This window comes from Sycon ciliatum, chromosome 6 (genome assembly GCF_964019385.1).
Source record: "Sycon ciliatum chromosome 6, ocSycCili1.1, whole genome shotgun sequence".
Classification (NCBI taxonomy): Eukaryota; Metazoa; Porifera; class Calcarea; order Leucosolenida; family Sycettidae; genus Sycon; species Sycon ciliatum.
Window position 1 is genome coordinate 21,607,200 of NC_088648.1, and position 15,220 is coordinate 21,622,419.

The 15,220-nt window shown below is 47.6% G+C and overlaps 2 protein-coding genes and 2 non-coding genes across 4 annotated transcripts in view; 1 reads left to right on the forward strand and 3 right to left on the reverse strand.

Annotated features, from left to right (window-relative positions):
* The window catches only part of LOC135819649 (RNA polymerase-associated protein CTR9 homolog), a 24,681-nt gene extending 9,719 nt beyond the window's left edge, over window positions 1-14,962 (reverse strand). The window contains exons 1-19 of the mRNA XM_065332897.1: window positions 14,733-14,962; window positions 12,808-12,906; window positions 12,168-12,231; window positions 11,809-11,936; window positions 11,598-11,645; window positions 9,557-9,671; window positions 8,933-9,022; window positions 8,519-8,579; window positions 7,990-8,077; window positions 7,293-7,400; window positions 6,834-6,941; window positions 6,147-6,266; window positions 5,658-5,774; window positions 5,135-5,224; window positions 3,909-4,037; window positions 2,725-2,908; window positions 1,678-1,766; window positions 1,169-1,354; window positions 498-585 (exon numbers count right to left, since the gene is read on the reverse strand). Coding sequence (XP_065188969.1) covers window positions 498-585; window positions 1,169-1,354; window positions 1,678-1,766; window positions 2,725-2,908; window positions 3,909-4,037; window positions 5,135-5,224; window positions 5,658-5,774; window positions 6,147-6,266; window positions 6,834-6,941; window positions 7,293-7,400; window positions 7,990-8,077; window positions 8,519-8,579; window positions 8,933-9,022; window positions 9,557-9,671; window positions 11,598-11,645; window positions 11,809-11,936; window positions 12,168-12,231; window positions 12,808-12,906; window positions 14,733-14,792 — 1,972 coding nt within the window. The 5' untranslated portion in view covers window positions 14,793-14,962. The remainder of the gene's footprint in view (window positions 1-497; window positions 586-1,168; window positions 1,355-1,677; window positions 1,767-2,724; window positions 2,909-3,908; window positions 4,038-5,134; window positions 5,225-5,657; window positions 5,775-6,146; window positions 6,267-6,833; window positions 6,942-7,292; window positions 7,401-7,989; window positions 8,078-8,518; window positions 8,580-8,932; window positions 9,023-9,556; window positions 9,672-11,597; window positions 11,646-11,808; window positions 11,937-12,167; window positions 12,232-12,807; window positions 12,907-14,732) is intronic.
* LOC135819662 (uncharacterized) overlaps window positions 1-15,220 on the forward strand; it is a 223,066-nt gene that overhangs the window by 113,416 nt on the left and 94,430 nt on the right. The gene's annotated exons all lie outside the window — the stretch shown is intronic.
* Window positions 4,842-4,913, reverse strand: Trnam-cau (transfer RNA methionine (anticodon CAU)). The gene has a single exon. It is a non-coding gene; the product is annotated as a tRNA-Met (tRNA).
* Window positions 13,254-13,327, reverse strand: Trnat-agu (transfer RNA threonine (anticodon AGU)). The gene has a single exon. It is a non-coding gene; the product is annotated as a tRNA-Thr (tRNA).

Below are 15,220 nucleotides of genomic sequence, written 5' to 3' on the forward strand. Positions count from 1 at the left end.
ATACTGGGCAGGGGTTACATGTACTGTACTGTATTGTCGGGGGCTGAAGAACGAACAGGCTAGAAATTTCACCAAGCACAGCACTCCAATGCATACTTGATGACTCAACTGTGCATAGACCACATAGTTCATGGAAATAAGAACGGTCTAGGCACGAGGCTGACCCCCCCTCCCCCAGTTCTTCGGCCACCCGAAGGTACTATACTGTGCTTGCTCACTACCATCAACTGGCCACGTGGGTCTTCCCTTGGAAGAGGGGAGAGAGATTCGGAAGCCATCTGGGAAAGATGACTCAGCTGGTCATTGAACCGTCCAACGGCTGACAATCCCCAAGTCCCCAAACTACGGGTGGGTTTGAATATGACTCGACCTATGGGCTGATGACAAGGTGCAGAAAAAGGATCGACGGCATCAGGGTATCCATCCTGGAATACAGCCGCATTACCCTAGTACAGCTGCCCTAACAACAACAACACCACTAGCAGCACAGTTCGTACCTACGCCGTTGGCTGCGTACAAGTTCTTGGCATCGTTTCTCAGCACCTGCTTGTAGATAGACAGCGTTCTCTGTTGGTGACGTAATTCCTGGGTGCAGTACAGCACACATACATGTACACACATATATACACACACACACACGTGCACACACACACATACACACGTACCCACGCACGTGCACACACGTGTACACACACACATATTCACAGGCATATAATTATGTACATGTGCAAAGAGAAAACAACGGTGATTATAAGGGGGAGACCCCATTTCGGCAAACACATAAGGTCTGTACTCCGGAACATTTCACTGCTCGAAAACGACGTATAAAAAATCCGTAGCGCCTCTACGGATTTCGGCACGAAAAATCGTACTCCGGAACCTCTCTACTGTACCAAAAAAGACAAGCCCTGGAACCATATGCACTTGATCCTCCTCCTGCAAAATGAAGCAATACAATTTTCGCCATCTTACCTCAAGATTGGAGTTGAACATTCTTGTTTATGTACTCTTCCTATCACTTTACACGGACTTCTTTCAAGTCTGCCCACCTGAATGTCTGTCTTTCGCACACGCACGCACATATGCACGCACACGCGCGCGTGCGCACACACACACACACATTTTCCCAAAGTAAACATCATTTATTCTCTCTTTCTCTCATTCTTACCTTTGCCTTTTCCTTGGTTGGTACGTGTAGCGTCTGCAGCCACACATTACCCAGTGCCAGCTGCGCGTACGGATCATTGGCAGTTGCCGCCTGCTTCAGAATGAACTCAAATTTCTTCTGACCAGGTCCCCACTCCAGCTTGGAGAAGTGAAGGTTGCCAATCAGAGCCCAAGCGTCAGGGTGTTCCTGTCACAGAAAATCACAAGCACACAGGCTAGGTTTAAGCTAAAATGGCCGGGTTTTATTCAATGAACCTTCAACAATCATTTATACCTAGCGATGTAAACACACAAATGCATGTGGACAAGTACACTAAGTCTTGCACACATGCGCATGCACACGCATGCACACACACACACACACACACACACACACACACACACACACACACACACACACACACACACACACACACACACACACACACACACACACACACACACACACACACACCACATACACACACACAAACACACACACACACCAGCACCAACACCAGCAATGCTTACCGGCTGCTGAAGAAGGCCCTCCTTGAACCATTCCGATGCTTCGTACCACTGTTCTCGTGTGCGCGCCATACAACCTAGTCGCAGATAACCTGCAGCATACAGACATACATAACAGAGATGACAAAAAGTACATGTACAGTCATCCCTCTATAAACCAGCACCCTCTATAAACCAGCACCCTCTATAAACCAGCACCCTCTATAAACCAGCACCCTCTATAAACCAGCACCCTCTATAAACCAGCACCCTCTATAAACCAGCACCCTCTATAAACCAGCACCCTCTATAAACCAGCACTTTATAAACCAGCACCCTCTATAAACCAGCACCCTCTATAAACCAGCACCCTCTATAAACCAGCACCCTCTATAAACCAGCATAATTTTCATTAGCCAAAATGTCCTCTTCATGCACATTGCAACAGTAGATCAGATCTGTTAATCCAGCACCGTCCCTAATCCAGTAGAAGTTCCGTGGCACAAATGGTGCCGGATTATACAAGGGACCACTGTACAGAGTTTTCCGGTGTAGCAACACGGTAGAGGCTATCTTGACACTTGATGTCGGTTAGGGCATACCAACAACACTTACACGGTACGAAAACCTCCCAGACCTCCCAGGCTCACGGCCAGTACGCACCTGCACTTCTAGTCAGTGTACACTGGCTGTTTCTCGACGCCTCTCTTACCAAGTACAGTGCTGCCCAATGAAATGCGATCGAGTGAGGCAAGCACACGTCGGCACCGCAGAGCCCTAGACCTGCACACACTGGGATTTTCACTGGGTACAGGACGTAGATCTGATTCACTCGATCGGATTTCACCGAGCAGCACTATACCACTGCTAGCACTTGCCGAGTAACAAAAGAAAACGAAACAGAAGCAACAGGCTTACAGTCTGTTCATTGACCTCGCTCGTTCCTCATTCTTCCTTCCATTTGGCCTAAGCGAAAACTAGCCAAGCTTGCTTGGCGATGTCAACACGAAAAGGCTGAATATACTAACAATAATATGTACAGTCTGTGTGTTCAAGCCACCGTCCACTCACAGTCAATGTACATGGGCTGCTCCTTGATGATGCGCTTGTAGAGCGCTTCGGCCTCGTCCATGCGCGACCGTGACTCCATGAGGCGTGCCATGTTGTAGAGTATCGTGATGGTGATGCTGTGGTAGTACACGTCCTCGTCCTGACCTTCCTTCTGCACACACTCGCTGGCCTTGGTCAGCAGAGGCTGCGAACACGCACACGCACAAGCAAACATACAATTGCGCTCACAGAAATCCGACCCAAAGTGCAAAAGCCGGCGCCCTGCACCAGTTCCAACTACATCATTGTACTTTGTTCGAAAACAGTACCCCTGACTACAGGCTCCACATACTGTAAAGTACCGCCAGAGTGCCCCGTCTCGCGAGAGCGCCCCACCTTGATTTTACAGCCAGGGAAAGGAAAATCATATGGTACAGTGCAACGGAGTTTGTACGGTGTGAGAACCATAGTGTACTAAGGTCACACTAAGCAGGTTTCTGTGTGGAGCTCGAGCGCTCGTGTCCGCTCGAAGGTACGGATCGTCTCCACAACGTGCAATATGTGTACAAAGTTTGTGTCGTATGGCCTACAGACAGGAGACCACCTCCACAATACGACCGCGAAAGGACGAGATGGTGGGGCGCTCTGGCGGTACTTTACGGTACTTGTACGCGTGTACGTCCAGCCGCATTTGTGCCACTTCCAGGGCGCCAAGCGCTGTGTAAGTTGAGAACGCCAGATATGCACTTCGGACCGGATTTCACTGAGCGCAACGGTACAAACAGTGAACTTTCAGTATAGTGCATCTCCAAAGAAGGTCAAAATTCTCGAGGTCTTTCGAGAAGTTGGCTTTGGCAGATTCCACACACCACTATGACAGAACAGGAGCCACGAATGCAACCGGAGAGCACCCCCCCCCCCCCCCCCCCACACACACACAAACACACAGGGGCACACACACGGGCGCACACAAGGGCAAACACGCGGGCACACACACAGGCAAACTCAGACTCAGACATGCCCATCGCGGAAGCGATGATAGCGAACAGCTATGTTAGACATAGCACAGGCACACACACATACGCGCACACACACACACACACACACACACACACACACACACACACACACACACACACACGCACACACACGCACACACACGCACACACGGGCACACACAAATGTACAGCCATCGCAACGCCTACCTCAGCCTTGGCAAAGTCATTCTGGCGACAGTAGAGCACGGCCATGTTGTTGGCAATCTCTGGTGGAATCTCAGCATGCACTTTGTTCTGCAGTATGTCCACTGCCTTCTCATACGCTGTCAGTGCTGCCTGGACAACAGAAACACCAACAGAAACAGCAGATGAGAAAGACGAGGTCGAGATGGCTCAGAATGAAGACATTTTCCGGTGCACCGATCACCAGCATGTTGATGATATCCCTATACGAGTGCAAACTGTCGAAAGTTCGCGGTTTCGTGAGAAGAGCGTAACGCAAACATTCACCAGCGTGAAAAAATCAAACTTCAACAGTAGGTGGACATGTACATGTATGTGTGTGGCCACAGTACTCCGCGACCATTTGCGATCGTAAACTCACAAGTTCAGAGAAGTCGCGAAAATATAGTACGTAAACATTGGGTGGCTCACAGTACACAGAGAGAGGATTACTAGAATTGTCACGAGAGTTAGCACAAGTACTGCCACCCGAGTGTGCAACTCCGCTCAATGTGGTCCGAGGCGAGATTTGCGGATCACGTCAGCTTTTCCCCAGCTCAATAAGCCTCATTGGTCACCGCATACAGAGGTTCACAGGCTCACGACGTGAAACCGCCAACCGAGAGCATCCCCCGATCGTATGTTCTAAAGCTGGGAGCAAAAACCTACTCCAGATGCAAAAAAAAAAAAAAAAAAAAAAAAAAAAAAAAAAAAAAGCGTTCAAAAGTGCCCGGCATGCAGCCACACAAATGCAAATCTTGCATGAAGTTGAGGGTGGGTGGTGACTCAAGATGACATCAATAAAAAGTATGGCTGTACGTCAGACCAGCAGCTGAGTTGCACACTCTTATTACAATGTAATCTTGGAGTCTTGGACGGAGTTTGGAGCTCGGGTGAAGAAGAAAAAAGCAAAAAATCTAGCAGAGGATGGTTTCGATCCATCGACCTCTGGGTTATGGGCCCAGCACGCTTCCGCTGCGCCACTCTGCTTGTCACGATACAGTCAGCGTGGTTGGCGGCCTTGTTCAGACAGCTTGCTCGTGCACTCACTTCAAAAGTTGATTCATGAAGCGGTAGCTCATTGCACATTGCTAAAATACAGAATGTATGAGTTTGTGGTGTGGTGCACATATCTACAATGGTGGTACAGTACACCCATATGTACTGTGGGTGTCTGTAATGTGCACACAGACCATAACAAAGTTACTTACTGTGGTGTCAGTCTGTTCCGTTATGCCGGCAAGCTCAATCCACGCCTCGACGTCGTCGGGAAACTCCGTCGTCACCTTCTTCAAGTGTTCCTAGAAAGCACGCAATCACAGGTGTATATATATACAAAAACCTATAGTTGAGAACAGACATAGAAGCTGAGCAATCACCCACTTGAACCGGGTAGAAACATAGCTGCTTCCTGCAGGTACGACGGGTGAGCATGGATGAAGGGGACAGCAACCACTGTCCTCAATATAGTACGCACAAAGGTGGCCGTCCAAATCTTAGATAAGATACCCTTTCGATTATGTGCAGCATGATCGAGCGAATTGGCCCAGCACATTCGGTCTAGCAGGATCGAGCATGACCCAGTACCACAAACTAGCAGCATGATCCAGCGTACTGGTCTAGCAACTTTTCTAGCATTTCGAAGCGTTTCTTGTTACTTTGTCAGCTGATTTTCCTAAACCGTACCATACTTACATATATCTCCTACTCCACATACACAGCCTAAACTCTCACCTTGGCCTGCTCTTTCTTCTCCTGCTCCTTGGACTTAGAGTTGAGTGAGCCCAGGATCTTGATGGTCTCGTAGTTCTTCGGACAAGCCTTCGCCACCCGATCGAAGCACTGCGCAGCCTGTCGTCACCATGGAAACAGAAGAAGCACACAACACCACTCAGCATGCTGCGGGATATTAAACAACACGCTTGCTATGCAGCTCACATACTCGTACTCGGAGATGATTTGAAAATGATTCGCTGTTCACAAGACCTCTGAGCTCCACTCAGGACACTTAACACAGTAAAAACAGGTGGCCCCTGGAGGGGGAGGGGGTTACATTGTGCATTGCACTGAAGTTTCACCGTAGGTCTGAAATGAGAACACTATGAAGATCCCGGGTTCTAACTCTCGCCGTTAAAGTCACTTCTTTCTACTTCAAACGCGTGAGTTTTCATCGTCCTGAAACGTGTGTACAGCAGCAGCAGCTGTGCAATGCGTGAAACTTACATTTGCCGAATCGTTCTTCTCCAGGTACATCTGTCCGAGACCGAAGAACGGCAGAACAAACGACTGCGAGGCAAACTGCGTAGCTTGATAGTAGTACTTAAACGCTTTGTCATAGTCACCCTGGAATGACGGCACCAGCAGCAGTAGCCACGGCAGTCGCAGCAGCAGCAGCATTGACATACAGACAACGATTACAGTGGTGCCAATAGCAAAGTTTGCAGCAGCAATAGAAGTAGTTCAGGTAGGTGTTCAGGAGTTTTTGGTTTCGAGTTTTTTTCTTTTCTTTTTCTCTTTCACATGCATGAACTGTTGCAATTCACATTTTTTATCATTCAGTTTTGCTGTTTGCCTTTTGCATTCTTTGCTCTCCTTGCATTCATATCATCGTTGCTTTGTGTATTCAATAAAACACATTTCAGTAGTAGTCATACCACAACTGCGCAAATTCAAAAAAATGAATGAAACCAAGATGCAGAGCACAACAATCAAGTTGTTTGCATTGTCAATTTGTCATCCCTGCCAGAAGCAGCAACGCGAGAACAAAATTCACACATCGCCAGTGGGTGGGCGGCCATTAATTATGCGGAAACGTTTGCTCAGAAGCCGGCTATAACACGCCCACACAGACACAGACACACACACACACGCGCGCGCACGCACATGCACAGGCACGTGTGCAGCAGGTACCTGAGAATGAAAGGAGCGTGCCAGCTGGTAGCAGCTTTCCGAGCGCATGGCCTCGTTCTCCGTGCCGTGGAAAGCGTGCAGTGCCAAGTGTTGTACTTTTGTGTAGTCCTGTGCGCAGCAAAGAAACATACACACACACACATACACACACACACACACACACACACACACACACACACACACAAGCATGAACACACACATACACGCATGCCACATACACAAACACACGTGCGCGCGTCCATCACAAATGTACAAGTACAGTGATGTGGAAATAGCTAAAACTTGTAACACAATGACATCAAACAGTGCCACAAGAGTAGCAAACGTTCATTTTTTTTTCTAAAACTAGAAAACCGACACACGCACCAGTCACATTTACGAAAAGATTCACATGTATGTCAAAGTTGCAATCAACTCAAACACAAGAAGACAAAAGACAATGATCACAAAACGGCGTACCTTCTTGAAGAAGAAATGGTTGGCGAGGTTGTTCAACACCATTGGATTAGCTGAGTCCAACGTGTATGCGTTCGACAGCAGCTGAACACCCTTGCGGATAGACTCCGGCTGTGCAGCACAGGCAGCACAAACAGCACAGAGACCAGACAAGCGCAAGTAAGAGAAGCATCGAACAAGGGTAAGGAGCAGCAGCACTATAACATGGCTAATTCAGCCATGATGGTGTTCGTCAGCCAGGAGTGGCCACATTCACACTGCAGTAAGTACTCTGCTGCCGTCCCATGATCAGGACTAGCAATGCACACCTCAACTACATAGGGGTATTCGTCACTTAGTAGCAACCCTGCACAGCCACTGAGCTCTGAACTTCCTCTTACGGCATCGTATATAGTTCACAGTGTTGCTGCACACTGTCACTAGCACCCATCTCTGTCTGTCTGTCTCTCTCTCTCTCTCTCTCTCTCTCTCTCTCTCTCTCTCTCTCTCTCTCTCTCTCTCTCTCTCTCTCTCTCTCTCTCTCTCTCTCTCTCTCTCTCTCTCTCTCTCTCTCTCTCTCTCTCTGTCTCTCTCTCTCCCCTCATCCCTGCCTGGGCATTCGGCTCTGATCTGTCTCTTATAGCATCGTATATCGTTCAGTACTATTCCTGCACATCGTCACTGACAGTAACACTCCTCTCTCCCTCCCTGCGTCTCTAACCTCTCCTTGGTTCATTTCCATCAACGCCAGGCCAACAAGCGCACCCACACACTTGGGATCCAGCTCCAATGCACGCTCAAACGCCAATCTGGTAGTTCAAGCAAACAAGCGATCACACAAACACACACACACACACACACACACACAAACAGACGCATGCACGTGGTTACGCACACACAAAAGCGCGCACGCACACAGAAGTAGATCAATATACGACGGGGCGCCATTTCCAACCAAAACAAATATCAAGCACAAACAAACACACATCCAAATGTCTCTCCATCCTTTACTAGAAGTCTTGCCATACAGATAGACATGAAGACAGGCACACCTGTACATGTATACATGTATCTGGTGAAGTGAATCAACATGCAACAAACAATGGCCTGACTTGTCCAGCCATATCTGGATAAGCTCTGGTGAGGCACACACACACACACACACACACACGCACACACACGCAAGCACACGCATGAAGACTGGAGCTGGTACAACATGCCAGAAATCAACACCTGCTGCGTCAACTTACTTCGCCTTGTCGTTGTGTCCGAGTCGCGCAAAGCAATACCCCATACCCATGCGTACAGAACCTGAACACACATACGCATAGCAACATGGAGAAGGGGCACACAAACAGACAAGACTCAACGACGATCAGTGGTGAAGATAGCAGGCCGAGCAAAGTCAAGATGTTGAAATAAAACCGATTACGGTACAGAACACATGTACAGTGCTTGCCAATGAAATCTGATCGCGTGAGTCACGTTTGCGCCCTCCACCAGTGTACAGTTCCAGCATTCGCTGGTCTGGGGCTGCATAGCGCCCAGAGTGGCGTTAACTCGCTCGATCGCATTTCACTGAGCAGCTCTGTACAAGAGTGAGACAGAACACAGTCCCCTGCATGTTGCAATAGTCCTGAGAAAATAACATAAGAGCAACGTACCCGGACATTGCGGATTAGTCCTCAGTGCTTTCTTGTAGAATCCCAGTGCACCCTTGAAGTCCTTGCGATTGAACAGAATACATGCTTTGCCTGTATCATCACAAAGAGGTGAGAAGGAGAGGGAGAGACGACAGAGAGACGAAAATAGAGAGTGACGACAGAGAGACAACACTTAGAGAGAGTTTTTGTGTGTGTCAGCACGCTAGTGTGCGAGTGAGGTGAGAGAAAAAACCCACGGAAGGGTATAGCAAGCAAGTACTAGCGATAGGATTAGGATCCAAACACCCAGCTTGCAAAGCTCCAAGTATAACAGAGAACACCTGAACATGAATGGGAACATGCACCAGCAAATTACAACATGCGCAGTATAGCGCAAGACGCCGGTGTCAACAGCAGCATATCTACTGCACAGACACAGGGAATGCAGTACCGGTATGCAAGGAGACTGTATGTCAACTAGGGTGGAGGATTGGTCATGGATATGCGACAGGAATCAGGACAACACTGTCCACAATCTGTCAGCATTGGAGCCATTAGTACTCCACAGAGCAAGTAGGTATTACAGAGATGCTGATGGGACATGGACAGTACACAAATACACCAAATCGGCAACACAAGCCTTACCCAGAAGAGCAGGTATGTTGTTGGATGACTGCACCAAGACAAAGTTGAACTGTGCGTCAGCCTGCTCCATACGCCCTTCCAGCAAGCAGAAGAGTGCTCTGCCCAAGAGATGATTCTGCATATGACAATGCGGAGAAAGAAGTGAGAATGTGCATGGAGAAAAACAGACAGAGGGAGAAATGGGAGAAAGAGACGATGAGAAAAAGGAAGACAATATTGCCATCTACATGCCCACACACATCAGCATGTCTCATAATAATATTATATGGATCATCAGGCTGACAAGAAAACACACATCGACTAGCAATAGCAGTGAAACGCCATCGACTCGGCCAATCGTCCCACGTACCAGTTGGTGTAGGACAACAGCCGTCTTTTTTTTAGCCACAAACAATAAAGCCGGGGACTGGCCACAACATCTTGCTCTGACCATAGGTAGGTACAATGTAATGCCCACACTACCGAGCAACAATGGGAAAGGACGGCGTGTCCGGTGTCTTCTCCATCGCCTGTTCTATCTTTGGCAAACAGCAGCCGCAGGTACATGCACAGTCGTCACTCTTTGATCCAGCACCCTCTATTTTATAACCAGCATGATTTTCAGCAACCAAAATGCCCTTTTCATGCACATCGCGGCAGTAAATCAGATTCTCTAATCCAGTATAATTTCCGTAGAACACATGATGCCGGATTATAAAGGAACCACTGTACATGGACCCGAAAGCACAGCACAGCACGCCACGCCCCACAGCTGTTTGAAAGATGTTCGGCGCATCTGCAAACCCACCATCCAACTCGGTGGGTTGGTACTTGTGTGTACACTGTCCAATGTTCGTGATTCCCGGGGGGTTAATGCTACCATGCTATGGGTGTTGCTATGGGTGTTGCTATGGGTGTTGCTATGGGTGTTGCTGTGGGTGCTGTTGTACCAATCATCATGTAAGTGTTGCTGTAGGTGCTACGTAGGTGTCAGTGTTTTTGCAATCATGTTATCACAGTTTTGAGAAATGTTCGTGATGTATAAAAAAAGAAAAAGAAGGAGTGAAGCATCTACAGCAGCTGGTGACGCCTACGTGTGTGGAACGGTGTTCATATGTTTTGTCATGTGACTGTACTGGTGCAGAACGTGAGCATGGCAGTGTGCAAAGTGTGGAACCAACATGGCCGACATAATGCGACTCATAGATAAGGCTGCAACCACACTAGGTACAAAACTGCGTAAACGCAACTTTTCTGTTTATGTCGTCAAGGAAACACGTGCGAAACGCAAAACGTACTGCGTTCCGTTTCAGCAAACCGGGTACCCCTGTAGAAAGCAACTTTTCGCTGTTTCCTTGCGTTTCGCTCTGTTCTTCATACAGGTAGATGTTTCTTAGAATTCTTCTTGAGGCTTGCACTGTGTCGGTAGTAGACGGCTTCCTTGTCAGTTTGTAGAATTTGAGATTTCATCTGCCAGGGCTTTGCTTTCAGTACAATTTCCGGACAGTCCTGTTGCCTGCTGTTGTTAGTTCGAGATGCCGCGCAACTACATTGTATTTCGCTGATAATCTCGAACTGAGAAGCTCATGCAGCTTGGGGCAGCGTACCAGAACTCAGAAGACGAAGCAGGGCCAGATGACAGCCTGGAGCGGACCATCCGAGAGAAGGAGATGACCGAGGCCTTGAACGTGTATGTCAAGGCGCTCGCGACTCTTTTTCAAACTACTCGTACTACTACATGATGTAGTACATACATTTTCACAGCGCGATTTTTTTCTGGAACCCAGAAATGTAGACAAAACGCAAGGATTCCTGCATGAACTGGCAGTGTGGATGCGACTTTGCGTTATCTAAAAGCAGAACGCAAACGCGTACTTGATTTTGTACGTAGTGTGGTTGCAGCCTAAAGGAGTCGAGTAGAGTTGGAACCAACATGGCTGCCCTGTATGGTCATGTGATAGAGGTGAACCCACTCTATACCCTGAAAGCATTTCCATAGCAAGGCTGAGAAAGCAGCAGAAGCGCATACATGCACAAGTCCATCAATAACTGGCAAACTCACCAAGTCGTACATAAGAATTTTATCAGCCATCGTGTACAACTTAGTCGCCTGGAGCAAGAAACACGCACACACACACACATACACACACACACACACACACACACCAAAGAATTGTCACCGAGAGCCACAAACCGTTCACGGCCAGTACAAACCAAACACAACATGTTACAACCGTACATGTACATGGTGATAGTGGTCGTCCTGTGCTCACCTCTTGAAAGAGATCCTTCTTGAGATCCTTGTTCTTCTCCCTGTGCGCTAGCTGCACCTGGTGAGCAGCCAGCGTGTCAAGCGCCTGCATCTGATCTTTCTGATAGTCCCGGTAGTCCAGAGCGGCACCTGTCCAGTGAAGAAATAACAAGAGAGCGTGAACAGTGATGTGGGTGGAGAGAGAGAGAGAGAGAGAGAGAGAGAGAGAGAGAGAGAGAGAGAGAGAGAGAGAGAGAGAGAGAGAGAGAGAGAGAGAGAGAGAGAGAGAGAGAGAGAGAGAGAGAGAGAGAGAGAGAGAGAGAGAGAGGCCACCAAAGTTCTAAAAAAGAAGAAAGAAGGAGGGCAATCTCAGGCACTAACCGACGCGTGATGCCTCGAAAATCTTGACAAAGTCATCAACCTGACCTTGACGATAGTACTGGAGCTGCGCACATTAACGCACACATCAACGCACATATGGCACACACATATGGCACACACATAAAACACACATACACACACATATGAACACATGTACCAACAACAAAAGGCATTGCAATTCCATTCCAGCACACAAAAATACAAAACAGAATATTAAGTTATACACCTTGCTCAATATCTGCAGTATGAAGCCAACTATCAAAATTATCTATAATATGCCACCTGGTGGGGGTGGAGGGGGGGGGGGGGCAAAGGCATATGCTCTCCAAACATGTCTGGGCACATGCAGGCATCAACAGACACACAGGCAGAAACGAACACAGACACACAAACACCTGTCCTGTCCTGTCCTGAACATTGCCGTAAAACGGTCACATGTCCCCTCATACGAGGGGCCGACGGACACGGGGTAGGTCTTTGAATACGGTACGCAGCACGCACACACCATGTACCATGTACCATGTATACGCCCGTCGCAAGAGAAGCACGCAAATCTGCAAATGCACTGGATGTGCACCCACAGATTTTCTCTTTATAGCAACACACACACATACACACACGGGCGCGCATAAGGGCTTACCCCGAGCGTGAGCCAGATGTGGAGTTGAGCTCTCTCATGTTGGAGGATACTTAGAACCTCCTCCCCGTCGGGTAGCTGTTCCAAATCTAACTCAATCACCTGAAATATTGCACAACACACAACACCCGGCAGGAAATATTAATTAAAGAGGCTGCTGCCATGATGAGTTTCTTTGATCTTCGTTTGTGCAGAACCTCCACTCGGTTGCAAAAGAGAAAACTTCTCGCTAAAAAATTGCTTTCTTGATATTCGTGAGAATAAGGGGCAGTTGAAGAGTATTTCCCGCGTGGGAGCGCACGAAAAGACTCTTTTGCACCAGGAAAAAGGTCCGGCAAAGGCAACTTCATGGAAAAACACACAAACTTCTCTTGGAAAAGAGAAATCTCAAAAAGTCAAAAGCAAAGTGGGTCATGGCAAAGAAAAAAAAACATCATCCACAAGTGTCAAGCCACCACCCGGATTCGAACCGGGGATCTCCTGTTTACTAGACAGGCGCTTTAACCAACTAAGCCATGGCGGCGACTTGACACCTGAGCATGTCTTTGGCGTGTAGTTATCACACACATTACTGTCATCAGGTCCTTCAAACCACTGAACACTGACATGACAGCGGGGCACCGGCGTGCAGGGTATTCCCCCTGCTGGTGCCCAGACTCGAGATGCACATGTAACATAATTTAATAATGTGTTTGTTTACACGTGCGCGTCAAGCTTTTATGCTTACAAGCATAAGCACAGGTAAATGTACGCTGTACCACAGGCCCGGCGCACCGACTTTGGCGGTGGGGTGGCCAAGAAAGGGGAGATACTGATTTTCATTACTCCCAAACAGCACTGGCAACTGTGATACAAAGCTGGAGTGCCTGGCCTAGTCACCAAGGGCAACAGATGCTGTACCCCACTGCTGCTGGTGTCGCTTTCTTCTTTCAGCTCAAATAATTTAATTTACAGTCTGGTGAGTTCGCCGCGTCTCCTGTTCAGTTAACATAAGTTGGACCAAACAAACTACTTGCAGTTTTACTGCAGAGCGAGGGCAGACGACAAATAGTAAATATAATAGGACTGTTTTTTTTGCAGATAAACTCCCTCAATCCGGATAGCTTCGGACTAAAGGGCAGCCAGATATCATAATTGCCAGGATGTCAAAGCACCCATTACATAACGTGCAAAGCCGCTGTGAGAAGTATTTTTCGGACATTTCCTCCGTCTTTATGCTGGTGGTCGGCCGACCGCACCCGGCAACGGATCTCCAGAAGTCGACCGAGTGCCCAGATCTAGAGAATCTACATCTGGGAATGTATCAGTACTGCAAGTATTATCTTCTCCTCGATTAATATTCCGGAAATAATTTTAAAAAACTCCTGTGCTAAATGTAGCCGAAACTTGAAGCTCAGCGCGTTTCCGAAGCGGCTCTGTGCGTACGTCTAAATTTACTATGAGATTTGACTTCACAGACTACAAAATTAATTGACGGACATTCCACCCCGTGTCCCACTATGCATCTTGTGAGTGACAGATTCAATGGTGCCGTACTGAGGTAAATGCATACTGCACAATACAATAATTATACAAAAATCAAGCGCTTCTCCAAACAGAATTGCAGCCTCCGTACGCTACGGCTGCTTTTCTTTATACATGTGGAAGTATATGCCTGTATACTTTACACAATATCTTCTGTGTATGTTTCCTATGATGTTACACGCGATGTTGTGACGCTATTAAGGGCATCTCAGTCCTCGACACAATAATTATGTCAATTATCAGCCAAAAAAAGTAGGTCAAAATGCCCTTGGAGCATTCTTAACGGATTTCGCGCTAATAACACAAGTATCAACTTCACAGCTAGTTGACAGCATATAGACACAAAGGTCGGCAGCGCTAACTCCCAGGCAGAGAAAGAAGTCAAGGCAGCAAACTTCTCTCACCTCCTCAGTGTCCCGAAGAGGGATTTCTATCCACCGGTTCTCCGTTCTTTGCTCCGCCATGCTGAGGCCAGCTTCACGTTTACCAACCCATTCAACAATTACAAATAACAGTTACAGACTGTCTCCCTGAGCAAGGGCACAGACGCTTTTGAGAAAAGTAACGGTGGCCTATTTTTACTGAACAAGATGAAATCAACTGAATACGCTTTCCTTCTCATCTGAGCTACAACTAGCTCAAGCTGTACGAAAAAAGTCACCACACGATTTTCAACTACTTAAACTTAATTCTCCTCGTGATCGTGACATCACAGCTAGCTCATCTGGGAGTCGTAAGATTATATACTAAAATAGTTTTTTTTTTAAACGTATTATTTTTACGACTCTCTGACAAGCTAGCTATAAAAAAATTTAATGTATCTGACCGGCCGGGTCGACCTTTTTTTTTGGCTTTATTGCTATTTTCAGTGTCTTGTATGTATGGAACCAAG